The following is an 18,694-nucleotide window of genomic DNA, read 5'->3' as shown; positions in this document are numbered from 1 at the left end:
ATTACTCATAACTGGATGTGTAACCAAGCTGGTAAAGATAGAGTAACTACAAAAAAAAAAAAAAATCAAACCTCATAAGATTCCAAACCAAAAATGCAACACTGACCCTAGGGGGTCATCAGCTCCTATGCAGGCAGAAAACAACCATTGCTGCAACCTCCAGTGGGGTGCTGTGGCAAAATGGCAATTTCTCTAACCTACACATCTTGATCCTAATACTAGGCCAGATCTCTAGTGGTGATTCCCATGAGGCCTCTACATGTATTTACCTATTTAGCAAATTATTTTATTTCAGATGCTACTCATTTTTCTGGACCATTAATAAGGCTGACTTGTCTGTAGTTTTCTGGATCATCTGGGAGTTGCCTTGCCAGCACCCAAGTCCTCTGGCACAGAGGCAGTTCTTTTAAACTGATAGGTTATATAAGGTAGAGCACCGTTTAGCCAGAATGGTTGGGACCAGGTTTTTTCTTTATAAAAGATTTTCAGATAATGGGAGTTTTTGCCGATAATGGAATATCTGAATCCAACCAATTTTTGGATAATAGAAGTTGTTTTGGATAATGGAACCCATGCCTAAGCCCATAATTTTTTTTTTCAGATAATGAGTCTTCTTATAAAAGGTACTGTACTTTTTTATGATGCTCTTATGTACATGCCTGTAATATGAAACTATCCCAATATAATTTGCAATGATTACATTTTTAAAGATACTATGTGCTTTTTCATAATTGTATGGGGTTATCAGGCATTGTGTGTGGCTGAATTGTAAGAACAACCATTCGTAGTTCTTGTCAAGTAGCAGTGTAGAAGTGATAAGCAGTAGTAGCTAATGATAAAAATTTGCAGCCTTATTTCATAAACCTGCATCCCAGACCTCCATTAAGGCAGCCTAAAACATATCTGCATGGAAGGGTCCCTGCTTTTAGTAGAATCACAGCTGTTATTTACTAAAATCAGGTTGTTTCTATTTCACTAACTTCCTGTTGAGTAATTTTTAAACATTTTTACATTTATCTGGATTTTTTTAAACACCTGTTCCACTTTAACGGGGTGGAGGAGAGGAGAAAACATCTCCAAAATCCTAGATAACAAAGCATTTTTTTCTGTTGGTGTATTATTATTGTAGTTACAATAATATCCAAAGAGCATAAGCCCAGCGATACAATAATCATGGCTGGATATGTAGGGCACATGATAGAGAGGAATAGGAACACTAACCTGCTCTGAACACAGGGAGTTCATACTTGGCATTTGCATGGAGTTCATTTGCATTTGTCCGGTCATCTGGTTTATGTTCTGGACGTTTGCGTTTCCTCCTGCCATAGACACTGTAATGCTCATGTTGTTATACATTCCCTGTTGCGCAGGTGTAGGTTGACTCTGCCCCGTTTGGTTGAAAACACTAAGAACCCAGAAACAATACAGGTAAACACATCAGGCTTCCAGTAAGAAAATACAAAATATAGAAAAATTTGATGAATTCTAGCCAAAGTCATCTAAAAACAGGATGACATTATCATCCATTTACATCCTTGAACTTGCTGTATAACAGGCCTGTAATTTCCATAAAAAAATTAAATCATGTAAAAGAAACACTGGGGAAAGAAGAAAATATTATTACATTCTCAGCACTTAGGACACAAATAAATGGAGGAAGTATTCCTTTATATTTCATATTACAAATATATTAATCTAGAGCGATGAAACATAATTACTAGAATGAGGGTATCTATGGTAATGATCTTTTCACCAAAACTGCTTAGCTTTGCAATCCTCATTGCATCATTGTTCTTTTTGAATCTTAGCATTGAAGAAAGTTCAATAATTCTCCTGTTTATCAATTAAAAAGTTTCTTGCAGGTAAGAAGAATACCGATAACTAAGAGACTACTCCCCAGAACTGCATTAATATAAAATCAGACTTCTCGATTTACATTTCTTATTGTGTAGACTCCAATATTAGTACCTTGGGAAGTTTATTACTTTCTGTACCTTCCATCATATGGCCTCATTTTCGAGACGGATCGCACGCGATAAGGGACGTTTCGCACGCGAAAAGTCCCTTATCGCGTGCGATACCAAAATGGGGCGGAGTCGGGGCGACACCAGGGCCGACTCTGCGAAGACGCCGCGGACGACGAAAAGGTAAGGCCCTTTTCGCGTCCTAGTTCGCGCCCAATAGCCACACCTTCTATGGTGGAGCTATTGGGTGCGAAACCGGCAGCGATTGCTGCCGGCTAGCACAGGACCGCCCCCCTTTTCGGCCCCCCGCCCTCATTACCTAAAGTATCGCAGGCTTACGATACTTTAGAAAATGAGGCCCTTAGAGTACAGGGAACAGCCCTGACTGCTCTGAGCAGCACTACTGTACCATAGCAGGAAGGAGTAAAAAGGGTCAAGATAATGCTTTTTTATTTCTTAAAAGAGGCGGAGATTTGAGATTGAGAAACTGTAAAACAGTTGGGAGAACCTGATCAGCAGAAAGAAAAGACAAGCTGTCTAACACTGGCTTTTACAGCAAATGGCCGGAGATATCTGAATAAGCATTTAATTTTGCACTCTTCCATTCAGAGTAATAGAGGCAGTTAAGAAGCTTGCTTTTGCCATACATCTGTAAAGAAAATTAGATTACAAGAACCAGAGATAGGACTTTTTCTGGTATGATCCCAAAATTATAGAATTCACTGCCACTGAATTATGTATTTTAATTTTAGAAAACTACTAAAACCAAGTTTTTTCAAATAATGGAAGCAAAATCTTAATAGGTTTTAAATTTATCCAGTTTAACTAAATCTTCTTTTTCACCTGTTCTCACTTACTTTATCTTGGTATTAATGTTTTTTGTGTATGAAAAATATTTAGTTTTAAAGCATTTTACCATTTTTTATTCAAAATGTGATTGTGACATTTTATATTCAAAATTGTTTATTTTTAGGTACCTAAATAAAAATCCTGTTATTAGATTGTTTTGTAAATGCAGAATATAAACTAATAGCTGTAGATTTTAATGTATTTTATGATGTTTTATTGTATTTTTATTATTATTTGTTTGTCTTGTGCACTGTTCAGGTCAGCTTTGTGCTTATATGGTATAAAAAGTTGGAAATAAATAAATGAAATTAAGTTAATTCCAAGATTCTGCAGTATCTGGTTTTTCAACTTCCTAATGAAGCAGTAAAGCAGCCAGAGCTGAAGTATGACAGTTCCCCTGACTTTCTGGTTGTACAAAGGAGCATGCTGCTGCAGCTTACACAGATTTCTTATAAAGCATATGCTGTTTTTAAAGATATCACAGCTTATGTTAAAGCCTCATGCAATGAGCACTGATTCTGTACATAGTTTAATCATTTTGCTGCCTATTCACCTACCCTGTATGTCAACAGCTGCATTTGCAATGCCCTGATCTACAGGGCAGGTCACCTGGAAAAAAAACAAAACCTGCTGCACCTGCTGTCTGTTCTGTGACTTCTTTGAATTCTTGCCTTTTTGATAGGGAAGAAACTGAGCCTCTGTAGGATCAAGCGAAAAGGTCAGTGAGTAAAAGAGAGACAATGGCAGAAAGCAGAAGTCTGGATCAGAAAGGCTTCTAGAGATGAAAATAAGATAAAAGGGAATCAGGTAAGGTAGATAAGGAGGATGGCTTTGGGGATGTGGGAGAGAATAAGAGGGCGGGATGGGGGGAGAAGTACTGGGAGGAGAAGAAAAGGGTGACAGAAATCAGATGAAAAAATGAAGTGAAAGTATGAGGAAGAAACAAGTAAAAGTGAGGGGTAGAATAAAGTGGGAAAGAGAAAAAAGGTGAGCAAAATCCAAGTTAAAAAAAAAATAAAGATCAGACAGACTGAGAGAGGAGGACACTGATCCACAAATGTTTTTGGTACGTATATTTTGATTTAGCATATAGATTAAAAAAAATCACAGCTAAAAGTCTGGAAACTTTTGTAATCATAAGATATCAAAAGACTATTTATTTTCATTTCAATATTATGAAACCGGATGCCTCATTTTTTTGTCACTCCTTGATATGAGATGGAGGTCAGATCCAACAGGAAATTGCTTGCAATTATCCCCTCCTTTGTACTTGTCATATGCTCAAAATGCAGGAACGTAGTAAGGTGCTAGGCTCCATGTCAAATCACTTGGAAAAAGGCAGAATGCCATTCTCAAGAAAAGGCAACTCACCTTTCTCATGCAAACAGGGCCGGTGCAAGGGTCTGCAGCGCCCTAGGCAGACCAATGTAACACCACCCCCCGAGTTGAATGTGCCCTTCTAACAGTGGCAGATAAATAAAGTTATGGTCTTCCTCTTACAGTTCTCTCTTACATACAAACCTACAGGCCGATACAGTAAAGTCCGCTCCGGCGGAGCGCACTGTTAGCCCACGTGTTTTCAACGTGCTATTTTTAATAGCGCGTCGAAAATGCGCGGCCAACCCCCCCGAAACTAATAGCGCCCGCAACACCTAAATGCATGTTGATGGCCCTATTAGTTATTCCCGCGCGATACAGAAAGTAAAATATGCAGCCAAGCCACACATTTTACTTTCAGAAATTAACGCCTGCCCAAAGGCAGGTGTTACCATATTTTTCGCTCCATAAGACGCACTTTTTTCCCCCCAAAATGGGGGGAAAATGTCTGTGCTTCTTATGGAGCAAATGTAGCATCTCTGCCTCTCACGTGCCGTCCCCCGCCTCCTCCCAACTCAGCCCAATCAGCATGGTGGCGCAGGTGTGTCGTCTTCTGCCGGCGGAACTTGAGCTCCCTGCCGGTCTGCTGTTCCTGGGGTGTATCTTGCTGTGAGGGTCAGCGTGGCACAGGTCAGACATCAGCTGTTTGAACCGTGTGGGCTACGGAGACTCCTCCAGTTCAGACGGCTGGCATTTGACCTGCGCCGCGCCGGCCTTTGCAGTGGGATGCACTCCGGGAACAGCAGACCGGCAGGGAGCTGTTTGAACTGGAGGGGCCTCCATAGCCCATGCGGTTCAAACAGGTGATGACTGACCTGCGCCATGCCGATCTTTGCAGTGAGATGCACCCTGGGACCGGCGGGGAGCTCGGGCTCTGCCAGCGAAGGACAATACATGGTCAATTGTTGACCTCACTTGCAGTCCAAAGTAAGCACTTCACTCCTTGTGGTTTGTGCCATTTCCTTCTAATTTGTTTGGATGTATTGGAGGGTCATGGGGGTGGTATACTGCCTGGGATGGAGGACACATGACACAGACCAGCAAATAGAATTACTGCCTGTGCTGATTAAGTGGCTACCTGTTGAAATATTAGGAGCAAATTGCTCTCCTAATCAATGTAAGATAGCCCTGACTATTTATTATTGAACTTTGGAGCAATCATGAAAGTTTAAAATAACTGGTGTGAGAGAGCTGTGTGTATGAAGGAGAGAGTCTGCTTGTGTGATTGTCTGTGGGTATGTGTATATGAGAGGGAGAGCCAGTGAGTTGAGTGGGGAAGAAAGCTAGTGAGTGTGAAAGAGCCTATCTATGTATGTGAGGGAGAGAAAACTAGTGAGTGTGAGTACCTGTGTGGATATTCTCTGCCTTACTATAAAAAAAACAAAAAAAATCCCACGGACGGCCAGCAGGGGGGAGCTCCGTACAGAGCCCATCATGGGGACAGAAATTTTTTTTTCTTAATTTTCCTCCTCTAAATCCTAGGTGCGTCCTATGGTCAGATGCATCTTATAGTGCGAAAAATACGGTAATTTCTGCCAGCACCAGGAAAGTGTACAGAAAAGCAGAAAAAATTGCTTTTCTTTACACCCTCCGACTTAATATCATAGCGATATTAAGTCAGAGGCCCCAAAATAAAAAAAAAATCAAAAATTAAAAAAAAATTAAATTAAAAATATGCCTGTGGCCCGCGGATTGGAAGACGGACGCACAATTTAGCCGGCGTCCGTTTTCCGAACCCGTGGCTGTCAGCGGGTTTGAGAACCGACGCCGGTAAAATTGAGCGTTGGCTGTCAAACCCGCTGACAGCCGCCGCTTCTGTCAAAAAGGAGGCGCTAGGGACGCGCTAGTGTCCCTAGCGCCTCCTTTTACCGTGGTCCCTAATTTATATACCTGGGCTTTCTGAATCGTGCACCCAGAAGAGTGGCCTGTGCGTGTGTCGGGAGAGCAGGCGCTTGCTGGCTTTCCTGTGCGTTTTTCTGAATCGGCCTGCTAGTGAGTGCTCTGGGACTGCTGTCAACCCTTCTTTCTATTTCAAAAATGAAGCCCTTGCATAACCCAGCGGCGCCCTGCCCAGTGATGCCATCCAAGGCAACTGCCTATTCCCGCCTAATGGGCGCGCTGGCCCTGCATGTAACGCTTTGTTAGCTATAATGCTCTTTGCAGTATACAAAAGGTAACTACATTTTTCTACTTTCCATGATGATACTCATCTTTAAGGGGATTATGGGCAAAAAAGGTTTGTGCAAGAAAGATATATCATACACTACTGTACAGGTCATTTAATTTAGTTTCAGAAAATCTAGCTGCCTTAGGAATGAATTTTCAAGACGTTCTGTGCGTAAAAATTAGCATATAGTAAGTGTTGCTTACCTGTAACAGGTGTTCTCACAGGACAGCAGGATGTTAGTCCTCACATATGGGTGACATCGTCAGGATGGAGCCCAATCACGGAAAACTTCTGTCAAAGTTTCCAGAACTTTGACTGGCCCCTACTGGGCATGCCCAGCATGGCACTAACCCTGCAGCCAGCAGGGGTCCCCCTTCAGTCTTATTTGATAGCTACAGGCAGTGCCGAAAAAATAAAACAAAACGTTACGAACCCAACACCGCGGGGCGGCGGGCGGGTTTCGTGAGGACTAACATCCTGCTGTCCTGTGAGAACACCTGTTACAGGTAAGCAACACTTGCTTTCTCACAGGACAAGCAGGATGGTAGTCCTCACATATGGGTGAGTACCAAGCTGAGGATGTCCGAACATGCACCAAAGATACCCAACGGCGTGCAACAGGCACAACAACTGGGGTGGAATTTGGTAGAGGGCATCCTGAACCCCACCGGGCAGGCGGAAGGGGGTTGGAACGTCACATTGGAAATAGGTTACGCAGGACAGATTGGCCGAAGATGGAATCCTGTCTTCCGGCTTTGTCCAAGCAATAGTGGGCTTATTTGTGGTTTACAATTTTTTGCTCTTAAACCACTAAGAGTGATGAAAAATGCATTTCTACACGACTCATTATTTAGTCACAAAACTAAGATAAGTGTCTATGGTTTATATTGAGAAGCTTTCATTTTAAATGCATACCAAAAAAACAAGGATACATAAAAAAAATAAGGATTTAAGAGACCTATGATTAAAAATTGAACAGGCTACTCATTTTGTATCACTCTTAGTGGCAAAAGTGGTATGATGGTCCATTGATAATTCGTAAGTAACTTTAATGCTGCAACATTGCCTTTTTATAAGCAGAAATAAATGGTTTTGGTGCTAAATTTAGCTTGGCAGCAGAGGGAAAAATTGAATAGTTATGGAGGAAGCAGCCAGTGATTTAAAATAAGCTCTTCCAAATATGTGTGATTCTATATAAATACATGTGGATGTTCAACAGAGATCTAACAGTACTGCAAAAGCAGAAGAATTACAATCTCATATGCTGAAGCTACTGAACAGGCATAGTATGGTGTTTGGAGATTATACCTGACCGAGTTTGATGATAGTTTTTTGATAAAAAAAATGTGGAGTCTGTGGCAATTATAGACACTGAGCTAAATTGTAAAGACAGCTGAGTTCCATGGCCTGTGGGAGAGTCTAGTATATGACAGCGAAGTAAAATTGCACCTACTTGGCTATGTGATAACAATCTTGCTGTTTTCTGACAAAAATGTGAGTAGCAATCTGATAGGCTGGAACAGTTGTTTTACTACACAGTAAAGATTATCTACTTTTTTTCAAGAAAATATTGATAAAGTGTCTGCTTCCACCATGCCTAGAACTGAGGAAAGAGCGGGATATAAACTGTGAAAATAAATAAATATGGCCTCCTTGGTTTTTACATAAGAATACCCAGCATGTCAAAGCTTTATTTTTTAAGCAAGCTTTTAATGAAGAAATGTTTAGTTTGTTATTTTAGTTTTTCAGTATTTTGATAAGTATGATTCATTTCTATTACTTGTTTAATATGCTTATTTGTTTAATTCTTTTTATAAAATTTATTTCATATATTATTTTTTGTACATTTATTAGTATTAATTATGTATGTATCTTTGTTATCCACCTAGAACTGCAGATAGAGCAGCATATAAATTGTGAAAATATATAAGTAAGTATGTTTTTGAATGCTATTGTTGGGTTTTTTTGGAATGCTATAAAACTAACAGATCTCAAAAGTTCACACATTACCACAATAAAAATTGAGAGTTTCAAGTTTAGAAAACCTCAACAAGATTTCAGCCTCATTTTCCTGAGCATGACAGTTTGCCAAATTAAGCAGCCGATGCAATACAGCGCGCTCAGCTGAGCACGCTGTATAACCCACAGTTGGACGCGGGTTGTATAGGCGCTAACTAATACCCTTATGCAATAAGGGGTTTAGCGCCTCTACAATGCGCATCCAACGCAGAGTGAAACTAATAGCGCTCATCACATGCAAATGCATGTGAATGAGGCTATTAGCTACTCATTCCCAATGCAAAAAAAAATGAGCATCATGGTGCACATTTTATCAATCAGAAATTAATGCCTGTGAGTGAATAAATCAATATTAAAGTGTCAGGCACTTAATATTAATGTATTAATTTCTTCCTTTATTGCCCATTGGTCCTTTTCGCTGACATTTGTCAGTGAAAGGACCAATCCCCTTTCAGGACAGCCTTCTGAAAGGTGATTGGTCCTTTCACTGACATGTGACAGTGAAGGGACCAATCGGCAATAAGGAGTGAATAAATTAATATTAAGTGCCCGACACTTTAATATTGATTTATACACTCCGGTACTGGCAGTCAGGTTGGGAGAATGGAATCTGAGTTTATCTGCGTTCATTTTCCTAACCTGTGCATGTGCGCTGGTTAGGAAAATGGACGAGTATAAATTCAGCGTCTGTTTTGTTAACTGGCAGATAGCCGCCGACAGCGGACATCTCTTGGGCGCACGCTGTCAAGGAGGCACTAGGGGCGCGCAATCGCCCCTAGTGCCTCCTGGATAGCACGAGCCCTAATTTAAATATCACAATATGCCCCAGGAGAGGTGCCTGGGGGTGCAATAGGAAAGCGGGCGCTGAACACTCAGTACCCGCTTTCAGCGCAACATTTTTGCATCGGCCCCTAAGGGCCTTATTTAGCAAGCCATGTTAGGCCATTTAACGCATGAAAAACACTGGCCTAATGCTGGGATAACATGAGGTATTTGAAATACCTCGTGTTACTGTAGGCCCAACATTGCTTGTATTTAAATAAATTAATTAGCATGAAAACATGCTAATGAGCTAATTTCTTCCCTAAAATATATAAATCCAATAATGCAGCTTATTTCACAAGGCATGTTATTTAACTTGAAGTTAACAACAAAAGAGTTGTTAATTTCCCGTGGATGCCTCGGAACGTTAGTGCACATACTGAGACACCCTTGGCCTAGCCTTAAAGGAGCTGCTCGGCCCCATGGATGCCCACCTCAAATCCCTGGAGTTCTGCTTAGACCCTCTTGTCCCACCCCCACCTGCCCAACTTAAACCCGGGAAGGGGGTGTCCATGGGGCTGAGTAGCTCATTTAACTAATGGCGGCTCCACAGTTCTGGGGATTTGCATTCCATGATACATATGGGTCCTTTTGCTGCCATGGCATTTTTCCCCATGGGAATGTACTGCAGGGAAAATTCCACAGGATTTACTAAACATCAGGATGATTCACCAAGCTGCAGGATCATCTACCACAGCTTGGTAAAACCCATGGTACTTTTCCCTCAGACAAAAATACCATTGGATTCACCAAACATCAGTGAGTCACCAAGCTGCAGGGTCATCTATCATGATTTGGTGAATCCTGCAGAAAATACCATACCTTAGTGAATGAGACCCCAAGTATGATATTGTGACATAGCTGCAAGACTCTTAGGACTTAGTTTTGGGTCCTGATCCATAAGTTTGTAACCAGTGATTTACTGGCTAGAGCATTCAATCAGGAGAAATCAAGTAAAATGTTTGCATTTTATTTCTATTAGCTGTGTGAGAGACCTTCATCCAAATCTCTATGTCTTTCTATCTTGGTTTACTCAAATGTACTTTTTAAATAACTGTATGGTTATTTCTTCTAGCAAACTCACAAATGGAGGAAACAATAGCTAAGACAGTAAAGCAAGCTAAGACCTTGATTTACTAAAGCTTTTTCCCTATTCTGTGTCTATGGGAAACAGCTTAGTAAATCAGGCCCTAAGGCAGTAAAGCCTTTTTTTTTTTTTTGTAATGTAAATTTTATTCAATATTTGAAACAGCAAATATAAACATACATAAGAGGCATTCAGTCATTGCGGAACAACGAACTACAGAGTCACACAGCATAGGTCATAAACTGGCAGACAGAATATCATAGGGGCCATCAATCAATAGATGCGAATATCCCCACCCCGGGACAGGTAGGCAAGGAACACGACAACTCTGGTGTTGGGAGACGTCAGGTAACCCACGAATAGAGAGAATTTAAATGTTAAACAGCTGAATCAAATAAACATATAAGCAATTTACAATCATGTGTATGTGTCTGATTCAAGAAACCTGACCAGGGTCCACATTGAGGGCCCGCCACGTAAGGTAGGGCTGCCATACCCGTTGGAAGTTAGAAAGTTGATTTCGTTTTTGGGCAGTGATCTTATACATTGCGCTCATAGTATCCAGTTTCCGATATAGATCATCCTTCGTTGGGATTCGCGGCTGGTTCCACAACCCGGCCAAAAGGCACCGAGCTGCGATGCAAAATTGATTAATCATCAGACTCTCAGCCTGGGTACCTTCAACTGACACATTAAGTAACCCTTGTATGGGAGATAAAATCACCTCTTTATGGATGATGCAAAGGATTAAGGCCATAACCTCCTGCCACAACTTCTGTACATACACACACTCCCACCAAAGATGCAGGAATGTTCCCGTCTGACCACAACCCTTCCAACAGTTGGCATCTGCCCGTAGTCCCGCTTTGTGCATCCGATATGGGGTAAGGTGCCAGCGAAACATTACTTTATAACCGTTCTCAGTGAGGGAAGTGGAAATAGAACTGCGCTTGGTGTTGAAAAATATCCGATCCCAGTCCTCATCTGCAAGAGTAAGGCCAAGTTCGGCTTCCCATTTATTAGTGTAGGAAGGTCTCCCTACCATGGACCCCTGGAGCAGGGAGTATATGTTTGATAAGCCGCCTTTAATGCGGTCCGCCACATCACACCACCCTTCAAACTGCGTTTTCCCCTTCCCAAGGTCCGTTTGAATACCTTGCTGTACAATAAAATGTCGCAGTTGGAGGTAATAATAATAGGTGAAGGATGGGAGTGAAAAAGTGTCTTGAAGTTGGGTAAAAGAAAGCATAGCATCGGGACTACAAATCTGACCCATCAGGTGAATACCAAGCGACTGCCATATCGGAGAGTAAGGAGAGTCCCACCCAGGAGTAAAACTGACGTGGGAATATAAATGGGTATGAGAAAAATAACGTCTATTCCCTATAATAAGGTGCTTCCATTTATCCCAAACCTGAAGGGTAGTATGTAGGGAGATAGTGAAGGAACCCTGGATGCGCAATGTCGACCTAGGCTGCCACACAAGTGCTTGTAGAGGAGTAGAGCCCAAAATAGCTTGCTCAATATCTACCCAGCAGGGGTGTTCAGTTTTCCTGTACCAGGATAAGATGGAACTAATTTGCGCTGCAGCGTAATACCACTGTAATTTGGGTACTCCCATCCCCCCTCTCAATTTGTGACGATATAAAGTGGCTTGCGCAATTCGGGGAGGTCTCCGCTAAAGCCTTTTTTTTTTAATATGTTAATGAAAGGAGAATAAGAGTCAAACAACAAGTTGTAGGTGGATCACCTTTTTTATTGGTCTAACATAAAACATCTGTAATGAGCTTTCAGGAGCTATGCACCTTAAATTTGGGAAACTCGAAAGCTTGTCACAGATGTATTGCGCTAGTCCAATAAAAAGGTATCACCAAAGCTGCTTGTCTGACCATTTCTATATATCCAATTCAACTAACATAGCAAGCACAAGATTTGTCCTTAGCAAAAAGTGGAAGACAGCACAGGTGTGATTGTAAAACTGAGGGATGAAAAGGAAACTTGTATAGAAGGAAATAAGGAAAAAGCTGAAATTCAGGACACATTTTTAGTCAGTGTTCACTGAGGAAAGGGATAGAGAAGGACCACAGATAAAAGGCAGGAATACATATAGAGGTCAATATTCAAAACTAAATATTTAAATGGATAACTTGGATTTAGATGAATAAGTTGTGAGTTATCCACCTAAATGGCTTTGAATATTGACCTCATAGTAGAGAGGGAGATACTGATTCACTTACAGAAGAGAGGGGGTCAAATAGCAAAATTGAATATGGACATGGCAGTAGGGCCAGAGAGAGTACATTCATTCTGTGTTTCTTTCCTAGGATATTAAATGGGGAACCAGTTACATGCATACTTTGAGTTTAGAAAGTAAAGGGTGAATTTTCAAAGGAGTCAGGCATGTAAAATGAGCATATATGCACACAAGTTGCTTGTACTCATGTTCATGCTATTTTATAAACATCAAATTTTGCACATATTTTCAGTTTTGCACACACATTTACCTGTACAAAAAAGGTGTGGTCGAGGATGGGGCCCGAGAGGAATGTGCGTACGTTGTTTTTAATGAGATTTATATGAATACATTAGGTTACTTATTCATGCAATTTTACACCTACTAATTATCTAGCACAGTGATAAGAACATAAGAAATTGCCATGCTGGATCAGACCAAGGGTCCATCAAGCCCAGCATCCTATTTCCAACAGAGGCCAAACTAGGCCACAAGAACCTGGCAATTACCCAAACACTAAGAAGATCCCATGCTACTGATGCAATTAATAGCAGTGGCTATTCCCTAAGTAAACTTGATTAATAGCAGTTGATGGCCATCGCCTTTAACCCCTCAATCATCTAACGGTCCAACTGACTCCCTCGCAGGCTTTGTGCTTCGGATATATTTTCAAAAGTTTTTACTGTGAATGCTTGCCTCTATGGCCAACTTCTTTTCAAATTCTCTCTTAGCCTGTCTTACATTTAACTATCACTATACTCCCCAACATACAAGGGATTTCTACCCATAAAGATTTGATTGTGCATTTAGTGTCATGCAGGGTCTTTATCCTGTTGGACTCTATGCCATCCCGGACATAAAGCGCCACCCCATCTCCCAGATGCTCCTCTCTGTCATTGCGATATAATTTGTACCCAGGTATAGCACTGTCCCATTGGTTATCCTCCTTCCACCATGTCTCTGAAATGTCTATGTCATCATTCACTGCTATACATTCTAATTCTCCCATCTTACTTCTTAGACTTCTGGCATTAGCATACAAACATTTCAAAGTATGTTTTTTGTTTGTATTTTCATTCTGCATTTTAATTGATATGGATACATTGGAATTATTTAGCTCAGGTGAGTTTTTAATTAGAGGCACTTGGACTACTTTTCTTATTATTGGAACCTAAGATCTAGCCGAGATTCTGATTATATCATATAATGCATCAGATATATAGGCCATAGCCAATTCTAGTTTCACTGCGTTAGCTAACTCAGATAACTGCTGAATCTACTGGAGCAGGGATGTGGCAACATAACTTGCACAAACCGGTGCCTGTAAAACAAAGGATTCTGCAGAAAAAAAAGATTCTTAAGTCCTGCCTCTAAATTCCTATCCTGAGCATCATGAAGGGAGGCCCCTCCTTCCACAGCTGCAACTGTCTCATCAACCTTAGGCTGTTGAAAAAGATGATCCAGCACCTTAGTTGGTAATGGATACAATCTATTAAAAACTCTGATGTCTATATCCTGCTTCAGGAAATTCTCACTCGGCCATGATCATAGCCTCAATCTCAGGGTGACAAGGAAAAGCAGAAGAGCCTTACGCGTGCCCCTCAGGATTGGATCCCAACCTGGGACCGCTTCATATATTTCCTCCTCAAGAAGCAGTGCAGCAGAGACCTGAAAAATTAATTCAGACATATATTCCTTATGGAATAATCTAATCTGTTCCTTTTCATCCTCTGCTGACTGAATCTCACTTTCTTCCAGAGATTCAAGAATACTTTCTTCTTTCTCATCCTCCACTGATAAATATGCAGAGCAATCAAAATCCAGAAAGAGATTCAGCTTCTACTGAATCCAATCTCTTTCTCTTTGACACCTAGTAATCTCAGTAGTAGAAAAATCACTTTGTACCTGTTCTGCATCATCATGCCCCTCCTGTAAGACATGAAAAGCCTGATGTAAAAACTTGAAAAATTCTGGAGGAAATTAAACTGAGATGCTAGCAGTGACTTCCTGTTTCGACTCAGTTAAAAAATCAAGCCCTGGAACTAACTTGGCCGGTCTCTGGTTTAAACTGGGACCTCCTTTTGATGATGACGCACCCGGCGGGTCAATTAAAATGGTTGCCGCATCTGAATCAGCCGTTAGAATGGCTGCTGCCGAAGGCTCTCTGGTAATCGAAGCTGCCCTAGATCGCAGCTCCTGTTTACCTGCAGCAGCTTCATGCAAAATTACCTTTTTAACTGTCCCCGAAGCCTTAAGCATTTCTAGTGATTCAGCTTTATTGCAGCAAAGGGAACATAAAATTCCTTCAGAGGAACTGTGATTTGCTCAACAACTGCTGCAGCAACAAACCTACTCAGACATCAAAGGAGTTTAATTTAGACTGCGGCAAAAACAATAAATTAACTGCAAAGCAGGTAAATCAAGTTAATTCGCCAAGAACTGGCCTAATTAGAATGTGGACACGCCTCCTTATCACAAACGGTAGCAGAATAAACAAATTATTGTGTCTAAGGCTTGCTTCACTGCAGGAGCACTATCCGTGGGAGCATGACCACAAAATCTTGCCACTTTGACAAAGCAAAAGGGCTGAATTTTAGACAAATTCCTCTTCTTTCCTGTTTAATTTTTTTTTTTTTGTTAAATCTAAAAAACTCACATCCAATGGCTAGAGGCAGAGAACACTGGTTGAATTGGTTCTGAACATCACATATATTCCAGTGATGTCATCTATATATAAACAAAAACATTTTTAGAACTCTGCCTCCATTTGTGCTAGATGGGAGGATATACCCATAGGTTAGGGCAGGGGTCAGGAACCTTTTTGGCTGAGAGAGCCATAAACGCCACATATTTTAAAATGTAATTCCATGAGAGCCATACAATATGTTTAAAACTAAATACAAGTAAATGTGTGCATTGTATGTAAGATCACACTTTTAAAGTACAATAAGTCTCTGAAAATATTACACCAGGCCTTAAGACACCAATACATCTCCTATTAGGAAAACGGACCAAGTCAGGCTGCTATAGAGTCCTACACAGAAACTACACACCAGCAGAAAACCTCACCTGAATCACGTGCTGTCCCTCACCTAACATAGAATAAAGAGACCAAAACGCATAACAAGAAGCATGCAGAAAAAACTGAATTGGAAACTGCAACAAGCCAGAGTCTCTGTATGCAGTGTAACAAAGGAAAAAAGAAACATCGCCCATCCTTATAAAACAAATCAAGAAATATAAAATCATCAGCAGTAAAACTGTACTAACAAAAAGAACATATTTCGAAACAGCTGATGAGTGGAATATCCAATAATTAAAAACGCATATAAAACATTTCCAGATACCAACAAAATATTTCAAAATAGCAGACACAAAGACCCAGTAATGAAAAATAATAAGGATACAAAAATTTTTTTGCTCTGCATACCTGGGAATGTTTGATATCCAGGTGTCCTGAGATTGTTCTGAATTAGCAGGAGGCAGGGTGGTTTGCTTGGAACTTTCTCCTCTCTCAGTCATATACCAGTGCTCTCTCTCACACTGGCTCTCAATGACACACCTATACACACATGCTCTCAGTACTCACATATACACATGTTTTTTCTCTCTCACTTATATAGGCTCTTAATTACACATTTACACACATGCTGTCTATCTTTTCACGCTTACACACACACACACAGGCTTTCAATCACATAAAATACATGCTGTCTTTTTCTCTCACACACGGCCCTCATTCACATGCTTACAAACATGCCCTCTCTTTCTCTCATTTACACACAGGCTCTCAATCACATACTCACATGCTCCCTCACCTAAATCAGCTCTCAATCACACACAGACACACATGATCTCTCTCTTACTTATACACACAGGCTCTTAATCATACATACACATGATTTCTCTCACACACAAAGGATCTCAATCATACACACATACTCTTTCACACAAACAGGTTTTCAATCACAAACTTACACATACAGGTTCCCAATGGTAAACTTACATTCATGCTCTCTCTCTCTCTCACAGGCAGGCTCTCAATCACAGACATACTCTCTTTCACATATACAGGCTCTCAATCATTCACATACATGCAATCTCTCACACACACACACACACACACACACAGGCCCCCCCAGCTCTCAATCATTCACATACATGCAATCTCTCTCTCACACACACACACACACCCACTCACACAGCCCCCCCCCCCCCCGCGGCCCGGAAGAGGAGAGTATCGGGTACGTGCGCGGCAAGAAGAGGCCACGCTAGTGCGCTCGGCATCGGCCCGAAGAAAAGAAGACTGCAGCGCGGCTCGGAGGAAAATGAAGAGGTTCAACCGCGGCCGATGGGACTCCGCCTCCCCGAGGGCTGAAAATGAAGAGGTTAGCGTTGGGAGGAGGCTGCTGCTGCCGCGAGTTCCTGGGGTGGGGGTGGGGGAGAGAGAGTGAATGAGTGAGCAAGCTGTGTTTGCTCGCTCATTCACTCTCTCTCTCCCCCACCCCGGGAACTCACGGCAGCAGCAGCCTCCTCCCAACGCTAACCTCTTCATTTTCAGCCCTCGCGGAGGCGGAGTCCCATCGGCCGCGGTTGAAGCTCTTCATTTTCCTCAGAGCCGCGCTGCAGTCTTCTTTTCTTCGGGCCGATGCCGAGCGCACTAGCGTGGCCTCTTCTTGCCGCGCAGGCACCCGATACTCTCCACTTCCTCTTCCGGGCCGCGGGGATGGGGGGGAAGAAGAGAGCACGCCAGTGCCGCTGACTCCAGCTGTCCTGCCGAGTTCTGCCCAGGCTGACAGCATTTTAAGCCCGGGCGGAGGAGGACCGGGGAGCAGCTGGGTCAGCGGGAAAGAGTGGCGACTGTCTGCGAGCCAGATGCAGCCCTCAAAAGAGCCATATCTGGCTCGCGAGCCATGGGTTCCCGACCCCTGGGTTAGGGACTGGTGGAGCAGAAGGCAGAGGAAATTACATAATTAAAGACAGTTTTTTAACCCTGCAGTTTCTTCCTGCTCCAGCAGATTTATCAGTAGGCAGAGTAGGCAAGTGATTGTGTTCAGCTGTACTGCCTGTCAATTGTTTTACATCAGCTGCAGCACAATGCTACTGTGAATGTTTTTCCTTGTCGCCTTTAAAAGTATAAGAGTCCTGATGAACAGCAGCATCTAGTATCTGTTTTGATCTGATGGTACTTGTCAGCATGACTATCACTACCAGCAGGCTAAACAGCACATAGGTGTTGAAGGGGGCATCTGTCCTCATGCCGAAAGGCAGCCAGTGGTATAAATCCACCACTGTTCTTGTTTATTTATTTATAACATTTCTAACCCACCAAATTACCAGACAACTATTCTGGGCAGTTTTCAAAATAATATACATAGTCATAAATAACATAAAACAATACAAAGTACAGAATTAAAAAGTTCACATATATTCTTCAAACTAAATTAATTAAAAGCTCCCTTAAACAGGTAAGCTTTAACCTGCTTCTGAAACAATTTATAATCTTGCATCTGCCAGATACTTATCAGAAGCTCATTCCAGACAGCCGGGGCCACCCATGAAAAAGCTCTCTTCCTTGGTTCCTGCAGCTTAGCCCTTCTAACTTCTGACACATTTAATAAAAACATACCTTCTGACCTCAGTGCCCGCTGAGGTATATACCAAGAAACTAAACTTTTCAAATATGCTGGACCCTCCCCTTGTAATACGTTAAATCAGTGGTTCTCAACTGTTTCTCTATCAGGACATATCTGGGAGATTATGCTCACAAGCGTGACACACTGAACACATGACCATCATGGGACTTAATATAAGCATATGCTTTACATCCACAGGTTTCCCCTGCAGAACTAAGACATTTCCTTGAACAACTTACCATACAGAAAAGATATTCTGATTCTGGTGTCATCTTAATAACAGCATCACATTACCAGGATGCATTGTAAAATAATACAAACAAACCCCACTCTGTACATGTCTATCAAACCTGCCATGAAACAGCAATAGCCCAGTTCACCACCAGTGCAATATAATATTGAGAAAATACAATAAATATGGCTGATACAAGCTTCTAGTAAAGTATCTCATCGCAGTCACATAGACACAGAACACAGACAGACCTGCCTTCACCAAATATAGAATAAAAGACCACCAATAACAAATGTGGAAATAATACC

At 41.6% G+C, this 18,694-nt stretch overlaps 1 protein-coding gene across 3 annotated transcripts in view; it reads right to left on the bottom strand.

Moving 5' to 3' along the window:
* Window positions 1-18,694, bottom strand: part of NCOA1 (nuclear receptor coactivator 1) — a 1,093,244-nt gene that overhangs the window by 35,775 nt on the left and 1,038,775 nt on the right. For all 3 annotated transcript variants that reach the window (XM_029596190.1, XM_029596192.1, XM_029596191.1), the window contains one exon: window positions 1,222-1,405. In XM_029596190.1, coding sequence (XP_029452050.1) covers window positions 1,222-1,405 — 184 coding nt within the window. The remainder of the gene's footprint in view (window positions 1-1,221; window positions 1,406-18,694) is intronic.

This window comes from Rhinatrema bivittatum, chromosome 3, assembly GCF_901001135.1.
Source record: "Rhinatrema bivittatum chromosome 3, aRhiBiv1.1, whole genome shotgun sequence".
NCBI classification, from domain to species: domain Eukaryota; kingdom Metazoa; phylum Chordata; class Amphibia; order Gymnophiona; family Rhinatrematidae; genus Rhinatrema; species Rhinatrema bivittatum.
Note: the sequence above shows the minus strand (reverse complement) of the source record. Positions and strands in the feature narration are given on the sequence as shown.